Below are 16726 nucleotides of genomic sequence, written 5' to 3'. Positions count from 1 at the left end.
TATTTGATAAATATTATCCTGGCTCATTCTTAGCTCACTTCCTAAAAGTCTTTGCAAAATGTCATTTTATCAACAAGAAATACTCTGAGCGCCTTGTTTAAACCGACCCTGCCCTGCTCTCCCCCTTCCGCGGCCCGATCTTTCCCTTCCTTCGACACAGTGCCCGCCGCCTTCTCAAGCGTCACTTAGCTCCCCCGTCCCTCGTCTCCTTTCTGGGGTCTCTCCGCCTTGGAACGTGAGCTCCAACGAGGGGTTGTCTGCTTTCATTCTCACCCTAATGAGCCCCAACAGTGCCTGGCACGAGCGGGCGTGCAGTGGGTGCTTGTGAATGATTTCGTCTCCTCTGCCTGCCGTTCCAGATGTTTCCTTTCACTGTTGCTGTTATTCCAAAAGCTGTGCCATAAGCGCGCGTGTGCGTGCCTCCCCGTGGAGCCGCGTGGGTTTCTCCCTAGCCTACACCTACGAGGGAAATTGCTCGGTCCAAGGTGACCGGCTTCAAGGTCCTTTTCAACTGGTTTGAGATGTCTCAGACCCGTCCTGCGATTGAAAAACACCCCATAAATAATCCTTTAGAGGCATCAATAGAAACGATCAGCAGAGAGAAATTATGAAGACGAGCTTGATTTTATTTATGAAAGTGATAATGCTTTGAATTTGATTATGTGACGTCCCGCTGCTGACTCCGAATGCGGCTGCTCAGACAAGACGCGTTAGTGAATTTTCCACGGACACTCCGAATGCCCGGCTCTCAGCCGCGTCCGGAACTGGCTGCGTCAGCAAAGCGCACGGGGCCCCGAATCCACCCGACTCCGGGGCAGCGGCCAGAGCCCAGAGACCCGCTGGCAGAGCCCGCCTGCGGCTGCGCCTGCCCTGTTCAGTGTCCGGCGGCATCGTTTTTGATCACAGTGAATCATCATTTATTTTCTATGCCTTTTTCGCCCTCAGCCAGTTTCCTTTTCCAAGTTGTGCTTAAAGGGAAGCGAGAAGGAACCTGTACTTGTCAAGCCGGCACTGGCGACTCTAAGCTGTGCCCAAGAGAGAAACGAATCCTCGAAGCTTCCACCGAACAGCCGCAGTCTGCAGACCGTGGTGACCTGCGGCGTGTGGCCCGTGCCAGCCGCGAGCTGAGATCCGTTCCACCTTCGTCCCAAGCCCGGTGCCCACGGTTCTCCACTGGGCCCAGAGGAGGTCGCAGAGGCCCGTGATGATCCGCAAGGAAATTAAAAGGGAAATGGTGATTGAAGACTCGTGCGGTTTTTAATGCTTTTTATTGGGATATATTTTGCAAACGAGCCTCCCCGGCTCCAGCGTGGCTGTGAGGGAGCTCGGCAACGGCTCCCCCAAAGCTGTGGCTGAGTGGATCCCCCAAAAGCAATTTGGTTTGGGGGGAAGGTTTTCTGTTTGTTTTAAATAGCAATCAGTGACTTCGTGGAGATGACCCGCAGCTTTGCAACGCGTTTTCCTGAGGAGGTTCCCGGTTAGATTGTGAGGAGCGCTTATGGTTTGGAAACCGGATAAAAGTCCACACTGATCACAGATACTCACTGGAAAAAAAAAAAAAACGGATTCAAAGTCACCCTTAAAAAAAAAAAAAAGATTCAATTCTTTCTTCATATGCTTTTTTAAATAAATGTTTTAATTCCTTTTTAATGCCAAACAGGCAACTTGTTTTTACTCCCAGGAGGCAGCGGGGACGAGGGACCCCCCGCGTATCACATGATAGGGGAACAGCAGTGGGAGCGCACAACCCGCGAGCGGGTCGTCAGGATGGGCCCAGAGAGACGACAGTCCGGCTGCAGTGCCCGAGACTAAGCAGACGTTCAGAACCGGGCCGAGGGCAAGAACAGGCAAGGAAAGGACAGGAGGAGGCGGCCCCGGCTGCAGGAGACGCAGGGCGTTGGCAGGTGACGGGCTCCCCCGGCCTGCTTCCCGGGCAAAGGGCGTCGCCCACGTCGCGGAGGACAGAGCGGGGCCTTCAGGGGGACCCGTACTTAGGAAGCGAGAGCGGAGCCAGGACCACTCTCCGTAAGTGCCTCTGTTTCACCTGAGTCCCCGCCAGGAGCCTCTGAGCCACCGGGAAGGAAGACCAGCCAGAGTGAAGGGAACTGGAGACGGGCTTTTTTAAAAAAGTTTTCCAAATGGGGAAAGATTGAATCTCAAAAATTGAAGAGCAATGAGTTTGAATCAGTCTCAGTCGTCAAACTACAAAACTATCGTAGTGCGAGCACCTACGAAGCTGTGTGTCACCCTCACGTGCCACCTCGGTCACCAGAACTGGACGTGGGAGATGTCACCTGTGGGGGACGTGATGTGACCACTGTGAAACATCTCGGCCATAAAGTGAGAGCCGGACCCCAGGGTGCAAGCCGCCGGTGAGCTGGCGTCGGGGACAGAGGGAAGGCGCGCAGGTTCGTGAGATCCGTGGGCCGACTGTGGAGGGAGAGTCAGAAACAGCCACGTGGGCAGGAGACGGAGCCCAGGTGCCAGGGCAGGAAGAGCGAGGGAGCGACAGGGACGTGGGGAAGCCCAGGACCGCGTGGGGGGGGCTTGGTGAGTCCCAAGCTCAGGGAGAGTCGTCGTAAGGGTGGTGGGCTGACCTTCAGGGAGATGAAAGAGACCAAGGACCGGCAAGGACTCGGCAGTAAGTCCTCAACTAGGCAAGAAGCGCCCTGCCCTAGACCCCTCCTTTCCCCACCCTCACCTCGCCCCGGGCCCGGCCTGGGATCCTGGATCTTCAGATTTCCTCCCTGGGCCGCTCCACTGGTTCTGTCTCCCTGAACCAATGGCCAAGGGGGGCCCGTGGCGGGGGCTGGGCTGTGGAACTTGAACCTGCGGGCGGCACCGCAGAGGTGGTGAGAGGCCCTTCAAGGAGGTGGGACCTGGGGGCAAGAGGAGGGGAGGGGCTGGGACCCGGTCTGGCTGCCCCCGCACAGCCACGTTCGCGGGCAGAGCTCCCGGGCCCGAGCGCTGTGAACCACCCCCTTCCACAGCCTCATGCAGCGCACTGGTCAGTGTGAAAGGAGAAGCGTTTTCTTATAACAGTGTTTCGTGGGATCTGTATGTTCAGACAAATGATATTTTCATTATACTTTCCCTGGGCCAACAAGTCGGGGGCTCTACCACGAAGGATCGCCCCTGTTCACGGTCCCTCCTGTTCCTTTTTTAACAGTCACTCCGTAATGAACACATCTAACCTCTGAAGTTTTGGTTTGCTTTTGGTTTTTTGTTGTGTGTAGATTTTCAATGCCTCTACAGCGGTACATTTTCTCTTCCAAATGCAGAAAGCGTCAGGTTAATTAGACCAACCGGGTCAGTTTGAGGGTCAACGTAATGTCGCTGGGGAAATTCTGAACTGTGGCATAAATGCGAAATCTAACATCCATTTTTTCACACCACCCTCACTGGGCAGAAAGTAGCTTGCAGGGCGTGGAGTCTGGGATTTAGGGGTAGAATTTCAAGGTAGGGCTGTGGGTTACTCAGCTCTGTCATTTGGTTCATTTACAACCTGGGTGACCAAGGGGAAGCCACCTTGACTGTGACACAGCAGCTGCCAGCAGCAAACAGAGCCCGTCCCCTCCCCCCGCAACTAAAACCAGGTCAGCTCTGGCCAAACAGAATGGCCCGTCCTCAGTCCTCGTGGAACATTTGTTTTTAGCCACCACTTGTTTGCCGTAACCCTCCATCTGTTGACCGTATACTCAAGCGATGCCCTTCCCGAGGGTCTGGCTGACTCAGGCAGAGCGTGAGGGATTGGGAAGCAATCGCTAACTGGCCCTTTTATCGGAAATTAGTTTGTTTCTTTTTTGCATGTTTGTATAAGTGAATGCGTTTGGGGATCTGGGGCTTAAGTTATTTTCATTATTGAGTCAAAGGATGCAACTTGAAATAGCCAGTGAGATTTAAAAAACAAAACAAAAAGCTTCCAGCTAGTCTGAAGGCAAAACTATGTCATAAAGCTTTATGGTAATCAAATAAAAATATCAGATCGCTTATTAACCACCTTAGATTATGGTAGTGCGTAAAGAAATAAGTAAGTCAGTAAAAAGGCAACAAAGTTAAAGCCTTAGATGTCTACTGTCCTTACTTTTCTAAGAACATATGATCTGATCATATCTACAATAACACATACTATACAGGGGTGGGCAAATAGGTCTACACAATAGAAATAAATAATACAGTAATCAGTAAGTAAGAATGCAAGAACACACTCCATGTTTCGCATACTCACAACTGTAAGCCTACTTTTGCCCCACCCTGTGTGTACACTTATCCATACATACCTCTACCGGGGGTCCCCAAAAATGTACACGCACTTTGAATGATTATAAAATCAGTGTTTATTAACATACAGTTCATTTTTAAAATTTAAAAGAATCTACAGAAATGAAAATTTTTCTTGTCAATGCCTCGTTTCAAACTGATGGCCGTTCCGGTCCAGGCACCACTGTTACCTCTAAGCAGCGGAAACACAAACATCAGGAATCATTTTGTTCGGTAACTGTGCGCCCTCTCGCGCACTCAATTCGTCCACCGTTGCTGGTTTTGTACCATAAACTTTATCTTTTTTGTGTCCCCATTAAAAAAGTCTAGTGGCACTTTAGGGTGAATTTTCTTTGTTCAAAGCTTAGTCTGGCTTCACCCATTATTTCAAATCAGTTAAACCTGAAAAATAGTGGAAATTAAGTGAGTTGTCAGCTGTTAAAGTTTGACATTTTGGAGGACACCCTATGTACATACTTGATAAGCCATCGTCTCTCAGCAAAGTGTTACAATAAATCTGTTATTTAATTGAATACTAGGCTTCTTTACCAAAATTGGCCTCTAAAATCTTGGAGCTTTGGGAATTTCCTTTTTATCTTTCTTCAAACTCACTGATTCTTTCTGCAGCCATGTCAAGTCCAGTCTGTTCACCACAATAGCTTTACATTTTGGGACTTGTGTCAGGTGGATTCTGTGGAGAAAATATGCAGTGATGGGAGTGGGGGGTGAAGACAGGATGAAATCTCACATAGAGCAGTCCCCAACAGCCTCCCTGAGAAGGTGACATTTGAGCAAGGACTTGAAGGAGGTGGACAGGGCTCCATGCAGATATCAGGGCCAAGAGCGTTCAGGTAGAGGGGCAGCAAACTCAGAGGCCTGGGGACAGCAGCCTGCCTGGGGTGGTCAGGAGCAGAGAGCAGGCCTGGCCTGGCCAGAGTGCAAAGTACAAGGGAGAAGGAGCCCTCTGGATGATGCCACGGGTAGGTGACAGGGGACCTGGGAGGCCACTGCAGTGACCTTGGCAGTTACTCTTAGTGAGGTGGAAAATCTTGAGGGGAGGGAGGGAAATGCACAATATTTGATGCACATATTTTAACAAGATTCTTTTAACTGTTATCTCAGTAAACCAACTGACTGGGGCTGAAGGCAGATGATGCTGGGCACTGTGAGGCTATGATATAGACTAAGGAGACAGCTTTGGCTGCAAACAATGACCCATCATCGTGGGTCAATGACCCTACACAGACCGTGTGTGACGAATTTGGAAAAACCAGAGCGCCTACCACCATTCACACCTACCTCTGTAGAGTCTTCATTTACCAGGCCCTGGTTTCCTCCTTGCCACCCCGTCTGACTTTTCCTTCCCTTTCTCCCAACACTACTATATTCTGTATGCATGTCTTACATTTCTAGCTTTGGTATTTTTAAACTCCGCCTTCATACTAGGTTTGTACCTGTTCATTTCCCACATTGACGTTTCTGTGATGAGCACAGGTACAGGTGCCCCTCCATGGTCTTCTTAAATATCTTGGCTCCTTCCGGCTCTTCCCTTCTAACCGCACGCTATATCTGGCCCTGTTTATTATACTTCATTGCCCCGACCAGGTGTTTCAGGTAATTATCCAGTCTTCTGGTAATGGTGTTGATATTCGAGCTATCATTGGCGTCAGTCCTTAGTTAGGAGAACACTGGAATACAAACTCTGAAGACAGGCTAATTTTAAATTCTGCTGCTTATTTTACCTGGCATTAAAATAAAGTCAAACCAGTTTTTCTCAAATTGGAGGGCTGTAAAGGGTCACTTGTAAAGGGAAAAAATCCTCAAACATTCCTAAGGTTGAATAAAATTATTTTTTAAAGCAACATTTCTTAAATATATCTAGATATAAATTTAGATATAGACATTTTATGCTTCTACAACCAGAAGGCCAAAATGAAAATTGATAAATGAAAACACAAAGCCAAAAGTAGGCAAGTTAGCTCTGGATAGGGCAAGATGCTGTCATCTTCCTGAAACTAAGTCAGTGCTTGGGGTACACATGGGGCCCTGACTGGTGGGCCCCGGCCAGACTGGGGGACCCTCACTTGTGAGAATGTGTCCCTGGACTCAGTTCTGCCTTCTTCCTTCCTCGTTGATCTCACAGAAACTGAAATATGGCTCCTTGCTCGAGAAGAGAGTTAAAACTCAACACCTGACACGAGGCCGAATTTCCACAGCAGTTTTTGGTTGACTTGCAGGCAGCGTAATGACCCAGAATATAATTTTCTGAATTGATTAGATAGTCAACTCTCTAATGAGCGACTTCGCCAAAGACCCTCCAGAGGGAGAGCTCAGCTCAGACTCGTCTGCTAACATCTGGGATCTAGCTTTCGTCTTTATGGCCTTGGATGTGCCTGTCGCAGTTAATTTACCACGATTTTCACCAAAATATTTCCCTCGGGATTTTCATTCATTTTCTTGGACAATTGTCAGGTGATTGCATCACCTGGTTATATTTATGAACTACTCAGAGCGTGAAACACTGTAATAGCGGGACTGTATCAGATACAGTGTCAAAGAGTAAGACTACGTCCTGGCATTTTACCTGACTGCAGACTTTCAGAATGGGACCTGACCCCGTCAGAGTCGTGACTGTGACTCATTTCTTTCTCCAACAGCTGGCTGCCCCGACTCCTTGATTAAAGAGCTCCATCACTTCAGGATCCTTGGAGAAGAGCAGGTGAGTCAGCGGCTCGAGGCCACGCAGTGTCGGGGAGACACTCGCTAATGAAACGGCCTGGGCTCCCTCGCCGGCTGCCTCCAGGGAGGCGGCGTGTCTTCTGACCCCCGGCATCCAACATGGGGCGGAAGGCGCACTGGGGACTGTGTGAGGACACCCCCCCTCCCGGTCCCTCAGACCTGAGGGCTATTGATTGGTGCAGCTGCTCTCGGCCAGAGCGTTTCTTCTCCGAAGCCAGAGCGAGCAGGCAGGAGGGCAGATAAGCAGACAAATGGGTGCGAGATGAATTACGCCCGAGGGACAGGCCGCCCAGACACCGGAAGCGCTGTCTGCGGGCGGGGGGCCAGCTCTTCTCCGGGTGAGACAGAGCATGCCCCGTTTAAGGTCATCGAGACACCGTGTGCTCAGTGAGACCGGTCCAACTTAAATAGACGTGCTCCATGCATGAGGCAGGTGCTAAATAATATATGTGTCAGATATATAACATATGACTTATTTGTAAATAATGCACACACCCCTACCTCTGACTGCTTAAAAATAAATGTCTCCATCCTTATATGGATGACAGGCTCCATATTATAATGTTGAGTCTTCATGTCAAGTTGTCCCTAAACCTGGGAGTGAGTGAGTCTGGAGGGAGCTCCGTGGGCCTGGGCAGACTTCCTTCTGTGGCGTTCAGCTGTGCAGGCGCGGACGGACAGAGAGACGGCGGGCGGTGAGGCCGAGCCAGCGCTGCGAGAAAGACAGGAGGAGGGGTGCGCACGGAGGGAGCGGGTGTAGCGACCGCAGGGGGTTCCAGCGGGGCGGGCAGAGCAGCGGGGGGCAGAGCAGGGGCGGGCAGAGCAGCGGGGGGGCAGAGCAGCGGGGGGGCAGAGCAGCGTGGGCAGAGCAGCGGGGGGCAGAGCAGCGTGGGCAGAGCAGGGGCGGGCAGAGCAGCGGGGGGCAGAGCAGCGGGGCGGGCAGAGCAGCGGGGGCAGAGCAGCGGGGGGCAGAGCAGCGGGGGGCAGAGCAGCGTGGGCAGAGCAGGGGCGGGCAGAGCAGCGGGGGCAGAGCAGGGGCGGGCAGAGCAGCGGGGGGCAGAGCAGCGGGGGGCAGAGCAGCGGGGGGCAGAGCAGCGGGGGCAGAGCAGGGGCGGGCAGAGCAGCGGGGGGCAGAGCAGCGGGATGGGCAGAGCAGCGGGGGGCAGAGCAGCGGGGGGGGGCAGAGCAGCGGGGGGCAGAGCAGCGGCGGGCAGAGCAGCGGGGGGCAGAGCAGTGGGCGGGCAGAGCAGCGGCGGGCAGAGCAGCGGCGGGCAGAGCAGCGGGGGGCAGAGCAGCAGCGGGCAGAGCAGCGGGGGGCAGAGCAGCGGGGGGCAGAGCAGCGGGGGCAGAGCAGGGGCGGGCAGAGCAGCAGGGGGCAGAGCAGGGGCGGGCAGAGCAGTGGGCGGGCAGAGCAGCGGGGGGCAGAGCAGCGGGGGGGGGCAGAGCAGCGGGGGGCAGAGCAGGGGCGGGCAGAGCAGCGGGGGGCAGAGCAGGGGCGGGCAGAGCAGCGGGGGGCAGAGCAGGGGCGGGCAGAGCAGCGGGGGGCAGAGCAGGGGCGGGCAGAGCAGGGGCGGGCAGAGCAGCGGGGGGCAGAGCAGGGGCGGGCAGAGCAGGGGCGGGCAGAGCAGCGGGGGGCAGAGCAGGGGCGGGCAGAGCAGCGGGGGGCAGAGCAGCGGGGGGCAGAGCAGCGGGGGCAGAGCAGGGGTGCGAGGAGAGCGGCCGGGGCAGAGGCGGAGGCCGCCTGGCTGCAGGCCCCAGTGGGCTCAGAGTCTGGGGGGTCCTGGGCACTAGAAGTTTTGGCTGGAAGAGTGGGAGCCGGCGGAAGAATGGGGTGCCGGACAGAGTCGCGGAGGGGCGCAGTGACGGGCAGTGACGAGGCCGGGGAGCACGGGGGTGTCGGCAGCTGCCGTAGGTAGAGACGGGCGATGGAGAAGTGGAGACTGTGCCTGGGGAAGCCGGGGTGTTGAAGTGTCACCCATGTGGACACTGAGATCCTCCAGCGTGACCCCAGAGCAGAGGTGGGGGAGCTGCACCCCATTTGAGAACTGGGGCGGGTGGGGAGAGGAGAGAGGCTGAGGGGGGCGCGAGCCCGCTGCAGAGGAAGAAATAGCGAGAGCGGAGCCTGGGGTTTGAAAGTCGGGGCTGCGGGTTTGGAAGGAGAGGGAACGTCCCCGGGGACACAGCGGGGTGATGCCGGAGGGAGCGGGCCAGGGGCTGGGTGGGCGTGCGCAGGGGCGACGGGGCACATCTGTAATAGCATCCACATAAAAAGAAATGAAAAAGAGAAAACTCTCGTACCTGGGACACTGCAGAGCGGTGTCCGGTGAGACCCAGGGTGCGTGGAGAAGACATCGGGCTGAGAGGAAGGCGGTGACCGCAGGCCTGAGCCGTTTCCGAGATGGAGGGAAACGTTGGGAGTACATGGGAGTCACAGAGCAGTTACCACGACTGACCCCAGGCCCCAGGCTCCGGGCAGGAGCTGGGCAGCTGAAGGACAGGGCGGGAGACAGGGGTGCATGGGACTGGGGACAGACCGGAGGAAAGCCAGGGACCTGGCCGGTGACGGATATAAACAGGACACATCAGTCAGGGATATTTCTGTCCTGATGAGAACTCGACAAAACCTAATGGCCTCGAGACAGGTGGTGGCCTGAGGCTCCGGGGGGGAGCGGGGAGCCCGCTGGGAGCTGGTGAAACCCTCGGGCTCTTTCTGGATGCTTGAGGCCGCTTGTCGTGCTGATGAAATGAAAATTTCAGATTAATGGGTGTGGCAAGTGCCGGTGGACAAATCATTTTCTTGTCCCTCTCTCGCTCGGCTTTTCCATTTGTAGAAAAGGAAGCGCGATGCTCAGGCACCTCTCAGAATTTTTATAAGTAGGGTTGTGATGCAAATTGCAGGTATCCAGTATTGTTTTGGATTTCAATACTATCCCTACTCCATCAATATATTGAACTAGGAGCGACAAAGTGGACACTAAAATAAGTGTAATGTTCCCTTAAAAGTGAATTGCTGGTTAATTACTGAATTCATCACTGGATGGTAGAGATGCTCACCAGCGACCCAATTTCTTTATGTGTGATTCCTTTCCATTTTCATTGATCTTTTAATAGGCACTTGATTTTCGAGATACGGATTAAAAATAAATCACTGAACACTATAAATCATTACCTTCCTAAAATAAAAATACAATTCAAACTCCTTGGAATTTAAAATAATACATCTACTTTAGCTTCCTGGCTCTGTCTCTGATTTGTGTTTATAATTTACATCCATAAAGCACCTTCCATGCCACGCCCCTCCCCAAGTCCAAACTATTTGGCAAAGATATCACCACGCTGTAGGCAAGTAAAGCCGCTCAGCGTCCTAGCCGAGCCCCGAGGAAGACAGGCCTGATACCTGCACGGCCCTGGGTCCGGCGCCCTCAGAAGATTTGCATTTCAGAGGCGCCTGCACTGGGACCAGCTTCCTCCACTAGTTCAGCCACCAGAATTTTAAGGAAACAACCTTCATTCATTCAACAAATACTTCTGAATAGCTTTGTGCAGTATCCTCATGCCAATATTGGATAAAATGGTAAACATGGAAGCCACGGGCACAAATCCTGACAAGTGCTAAGACGGAAGCAGACAGTGATTGGGGCGCGGCCTGCTTCAGACAGGGAGTCGGGCCCTGCGGCACACAGGCTGAGAGCGCACCCGCCACTGACGAGCCAGGACCCCGGCGCTGGTGGGGAGCGTCCCCAGCAGAGGACAGCACGTGCTCGGTGGCCCCAGGTTGGTGGAGAGCTTCCTTCACTCAAGCCACCAGCTAAAATCCGTGTGACTGGGAGATTATGAGCGATGGACGATGAAGGCCATGGTCAGGAGCTTGGGTTTTATTCTGGCTTCAAGGGGAAGTCCTTGAAATTTTCAGCAGGAAGCTGGCGATATCCAAATCGCGTACTGAGAAAGCGAGTCTCGCGGCGGTAAGGACAGGGCCTAGGTTCAGGCGGTTGGAGAGAAACTTCTACTTGAAGAGGGTATTCGGAGGTGGAACTGAAGGCCGTGGGGACCGATTGGCTGTGGGTCAGAGAAGTGAAGGGATCCCCCCAGGTCTGCTTCCTGAGGTGGGCAAGGCGGTAGGAAGGGGAAGATGGAGACGTGGAACCCGGGGTTCAGTTCCGAACGCGTTTGATGTGCCTGACGCGCTGAGAAAGAGAGAAGTGAGGATTTGGAAATGTGAGCGGGATCTCGGTGGAGATGGGGCCAGGGGCCAGAGACGGAGAGAGAAATTTGGAGTCGCTGGCGCGCAGATGGTATTTTGAATTCATGGCACTCGAGGGACCATGACTGACCCTAAGAAGCACCAACATTTGGGAACCAGGTAAAAGAGTGGCAGCCAGCAAAGGAGACCCCGAAGGAGCCTCAAGCAGCGTAGAAGAAAATCGGAGATGTGCGGCGTCCCGGGGTGCGTTCTGATGAGCTTTGGAAGGAAGGTGCACGAGCAGACCTCCTGGCTACCGTCACCTCCCCGGCTAGTGTCACCTCAGGGGTGTCTCTTGCATGAAGGCATCTTCCTCGGGCTTCGCTCCAGAAGCTTTCCTTGGCGTCACAGGCTTGTTCACTTCCAAGTTAGCGATGAATGTAAAGCCATCTAACCCATCTGGAAAGTCACTTTTTCAGTTATTTGGGTCCAGTCAGCTCACTAACTGCGCAGTGGATCGCACCCAGAGCCGGACAGTGAGACGTCAGCCTTCCCTTCCGCTGGCCGCAGAGCCGCCCGGACGCCCCTCTGCGGGGCGGGCTCGTGGGCCCGGGGGGCCAGCACCACTCCGGGCTCTAGAGTGACGGGTGAAGTGGCCGGTGTCCGCAGGCAGCCATGCCCTCTACCCGGCACCCGGCGGGAGCGTGTGCTCGGGGGGCCTGTTGCACGGCCTCCAGAAGCCTCTGCTGGCCCCGGCGCCCAAAGATCCCGGCAGGGCGACCCGCTCGCAGGGTCTGCTTCGCGGTGGCACCCATCCTGCCAGCCGCTGCCGTGGGCCACCGCGTGCGGAAGGGACAGAGAGCCGGTCGGTTTTCACCTCCTGTCCAGAAGATCCCACAGCTACTGGGAGTGGAGACTCTTCCTGGCATCCTGGCATCTGAGCCATCTGGGGGACAAATCATGAATCACAATCCAGGGCACAGCTGCCGGCAGCTCTAATTATATTCCGTCGGTCGTCGTTTGGTCCCTTCCTCCCGCGTCTGACTGCAGCCGCCCTGACGACCGTTTTTCGGCGCAGCCTGAGAGGTGCAGCCCTTTCTCCAGCCAGCCGACTGCAGCGGTCGATGGCAGGCGACCCGGCGAAGGAAACATCATTAGCGACAGAAGAGAGAACACAGACAGCCCTGTGGCCGGCACCCCACGGAGGCTGTCACCCCACGGGGGCCGTCACCAGCTCCCTCCCTCCCCCGGCTGACTACCTGGAAATGAACAAAAATAAAGCCAAGATTTCTGAGAATTTAAGGAGGTCTAATTCTAAAAAGTCTAATACATATAGAAAATAGGGCATCCTGTGCACAGCAAGGGGAACTGGATTAGTCAGAAGTTTGCGTTTCTCTAGAAGGTTATTTTAGCTTTTTTTTAAATCCAAAGAAGTGCTATAATAAACTGGTTTTCATTAATTTCCAAAAGATGACCTAGGAAGAGTGAGCTGAATTTTTTTAGTAAAGGGGGAGAAAGACAGTGGAGACATCTCGGTGTCGGGAAAGGGAGTCTCTGAGGCCCGCGCCGAGCTCCGAGGCAGGATGCTGGGCTTCCCGCCTGCGTGGAGCTCAGCAAAGGACTGGGCGTCTTGTGACTCGGTGGCCTCGCCTGCCGCTTCCCTGGCGAGGGTCGGCCGGGGCAGCCACAGAGTAGCCATTCAGTGGCCGGTGTCTCGAATCAGGTCCCTCTCCTCCAAGGGGACTCAGAGAACGGCCCAGGGAAGGACCCCCGGGTGCTTGTGCTGAGACTTCACGGAAGCCAGAATGTCGGGGGAGCCAGAGGGGCCCCCCCTCGGCCTGCCGGCTGCTCTTGCCGCTGTGCCTGAGCGCCCCCTGGAGGACACTCTGGAAACTTCTGCTGCGGAACCAGAGCAGCCTCCCTCCCGTCTCAGGGGACTTGGTAGCTGCCACACGCTCTGGATGCTGACAAGCGTGACTCATTCCAACAGGACGTTTGCCAGTTGTCTCAGATTTAGTTTTACCCAGCACCCTGTACTTCAGATTGCTTGCAGTTTTGACATTTAGATTCCTGCTTGCTTTCCTTTCTCATGAAAGCGTGAGGCTCACACATCACTGTGAGGCCCCCTGTGCCTCCCTCCTCCACAGGGCAGGCCTTTTGAGAGGTTTTCCAGGGGTGGGGTATGTAGGGACAGTGCCTTCCCAGCCGGGCCCCCCCTCAGGGGGCACCCCTGTTTACCATGCAGGCAGTGGCCAGGGAGAAGGGGAAGCTACCTGGCCCATGTGGTACTTGAACCTGTGACCCCTCCTTCACTGTAGAACAGTGTTCTGCCCAGCCCGAGCCTTTGTAACAGACGGCCTACACCAGCAAGATACGGCCTCTATTTGATGAGTAGCCCCTGTTCTTTTTTATTTATTGATTTTATTGTTGAGAGTACTTAAGAGAATCCACGAACACGCACACGCAGACCAAATAACTGGCTCCCCCAATAAGTAAAATATAAACCATAGCGGGGAATTGAGATTTCACCTAGATGAGTCATACTAACGGAAGGTGTTTTCACTATATTCTGATGAAATGTGGGAGAAAATTTTTTATTTCTTTCCCTGAGGTGCAGAGTAGGGTGCTTTGTTAATATCAACATTTATTTTCCAAAAAAAAATGGCAAACGTTACGTTGTCCACTCTGAATTACCTCAGTGATCATCTGTCTGTGGCTAATCCACATTATGAAAGTAGATCTAGAAATCTGCGGACTGCTTTCGAGAGCAGCACAAGCAGCCCCAGTCGGCCGTGAGTGTTAACCCGCGCTCAGGCGCACCGACGCTCCCGGTGATGCCAACAAGCAGCGCGCAGTGGTCTCGAGAAGCCGCTGCTGAGCTCACCCGAGGGGGTTCTGCGGGGACCGAGTCCACACGACGCATCGGTCACACTCCTCCACGTTACTCCTCTTTATAAAATGCTGTCCAGTGTTGATGAGTGGGAAAAGCTGGCTGGCTTGGCTCAGTGGTTAGAGTGTCAGCCTGTGCACAAAGGGTCACGGGTTCGATTCCCGGTCCAGGGCATGTACCTGGGTTGCAGGTTCAGTCCCCAGCCCTGGTTGATGTGTCTCTCGCTCCCTCTTCCTCTCCCTCTCCCTTCCTCCCTTCCATTCTCTCTAAAATATCCTTGGGTGAAGATTGACAACCACAAAAAACAGCCCTTGGAAATAAGACGGCGGATCAGCGTTTGTTCCTTTTCGGCACTGGGGCTCGTGCCCCTTCACTGCTCCTCTGTACACGTCACACTCACGGGGACGGGGACATTTCTCCCGGCCTAGCGTTAACGCGTCTCAGCTCTGCAGTAAGAATGCAACAGGGTCCTTTCAGTGCCAGGACACGGTGGGTGGAAAGGAGTCTGGGGAGACGTGGGTCCCATCCTGAAGGGAACCGAGTAAGGATCTGCTGGTGACGGATATGGGACTATCCATCTGAACCGCTTCCCGAGGGCGTGAAGCGCTCTGCGACTACTGACAGCATCGGCTCGAGGTCAGATGCTTTTCTTACAAACTTGACAATATTAAAAGAAAAGTCATGCATTCAGTAGGCATAGGTCTTCTCTCAGGTGTTGTGTGTACTTTTTAATCACCAAAAGTCACCAGGCACATAAGTTAAAGTATTTTTCTTCCTTTAGAGAAGGAACCGTGTGCTCCAATGCTCCTGGGTGTATCATAAATAAAGTCATTTCTTATCAATTCTGTAGCTAATGGACAGAGAGGCACGTGGATGTACATGCCCATCAGTCCCGCCCAGAAGGCAGTAGGCAGGAATCTCTAAAGCGTTACTGGGCTTTGTCCGTAGCCTAACATCTTCCTGGGTAAAAGCTACGGTCGTAGCAGAAAAATTGCTTCACTAAATTAAATAGACAAATACTGTCATCAAATCAGAAAATAGCCAATTACTTAAGAGCAATTTATTTAAAATAGAAAAGCAATTTATGTAGGTAAAAGCATCCTGTATCGCTCCATTATTAAGTCCCTTGTGACTAACAATTTTTTTAGGGTTCTTTCCTTGACACTTGGTGGAGTTAGATTTCATTCATTCATCCTACAGCTATTATGTACCATCTATGGACACAGTATTGTGCTCAATTCAGGAGGCACGGGTATGTGAAAGGAGGGGGTGCAAACAGCGTACAGCGAGAGCCACTCTGGACCTCATCTCATTCAGCTTCTCGGTGGATAGCACTCGACACAAACAGCCATTCCCTCCTCTGGTTGTTTAACACGCTCCCCGGGTCCTTTCTCAGTGTAGCAGGGGGCACTCGAGGCAAGACTTAGTGAGTAAGGTCTCCGAGGAGTCCGCGAAACGACCGCTAATGTGAGATCTCTCCATTGCATAAGCTGTCTCGTATTCACCACGCGCTGAAATATCCTCATTTTATACCTTGATAACTGCATAGCTCATGACGTTCTCCAGAGAGCCTTTCCCCACGATTCGCACCCTGGCTCGCTTGCCAGTAGCTCTGACTTGGCCTTCCGCTCCCCACGCGGTCCCTCTGCTCCAGCTGCCCCGCCTCAGACAAGCCAGGGGCATGGTGGCCTCTGGGCCTGCCTGGCGCTGGAGCCGTCCCCCGGGCGGCCGCGTGGCCTGCTCTCCTAATCTAGCCTCGGTGCCTGTTTCACCGCCGGGGGCAAGGCTTTCCTGTCCGCAACCACCTCTTTACCTTGTAATCCCGTGGTCACTGGAGCCTCCCTCCTCTCTGATTTTCATTCTCCTTCCCGCGTGTCCCCGCCTGAAACACGATGCAGGTGACCCTTTCAGGATCTATTGTCACAGTGCTGTAGATGAGCCCGGAGACGTCTATCCTGTTGGAGGCTCTATTCCCAGCAGCCACAGCAGTGCCTGGCACAGTCCCCTGAAACGTTGCATAAACTAATAGCCGAGCGAGTGCACCGGATTTGAGCCTAGTCTGGAGGAGAATATGACCCGATGATGCGAGGACAATACGCTAGAGCTGCAACCAGCAAGGCTGGGCCCTGGGCTAGGGCGTTCGGGTTTATCCTGCAGGCGGGGGAAACCGTCGGAGGAACTGAGCCACGCAGGGCCCAGAGGACTGAGTCGGGCATAAAGAAATCGTGCTCTCAGAGTAAGAACAGTGGTGGAGGAAACTTGGCCTTTGTCATTAGTCTCAGCCGAGTGTGCACAGGGACGTCGTGTGGGCGGCTAACAGTCACCCCGGGTGGGATACTGGGACCTATTTCCAAAACGGTCTTAGAACCCAGTGCGCTCCTGAGCGGAGACCTGAGGATACCCTCGATTGCCGGTGATGCATTGCAAGTGTCTGTAACTACACTCCCTAAAATTTGTACAGAAAAACACTATTAAATGAAGTCGATGGAAGAGGTATTAAAAAAACACACACATCACACCAGCCCTAGCCGGGTTGGTCAGTGGTTAGAGTGTCTGCCCACCAACGGAAGGGTCCTGGGTTCGAGTTCGGCCAAGGGTATGTCCCTCAGTTGCAGGCTCAGTCCCCGGCCTGGTCGGGGCACGTGCGGGAGGCC

The 16726-nt window shown here is 53.9% G+C and overlaps 1 protein-coding gene across 1 annotated transcript in view; it reads left to right on the top strand.

Moving 5' to 3' along the window:
* PRKN (parkin RBR E3 ubiquitin protein ligase) overlaps positions 1 to 16726 on the top strand; it is a 613811-nt gene that overhangs the window by 502273 nt on the left and 94812 nt on the right. Inside the window, exon 8 of the mRNA XM_087817735.1 lies at positions 6918 to 6979. Coding sequence (XP_087673861.1) covers positions 6918 to 6979 — 62 coding nt within the window. The remainder of the gene's footprint in view (positions 1 to 6917; positions 6980 to 16726) is intronic.

This window comes from Miniopterus natalensis, chromosome 5 (genome assembly GCF_054644295.1).
Source record: "Miniopterus natalensis isolate mMinNat1 chromosome 5, mMinNat1.hap1, whole genome shotgun sequence".
Lineage (NCBI taxonomy): Eukaryota > Metazoa > Chordata > Mammalia > Chiroptera > Miniopteridae > Miniopterus > Miniopterus natalensis.
Note: the sequence above shows the minus strand (reverse complement) of the source record. Positions and strands in the feature narration are given on the sequence as shown.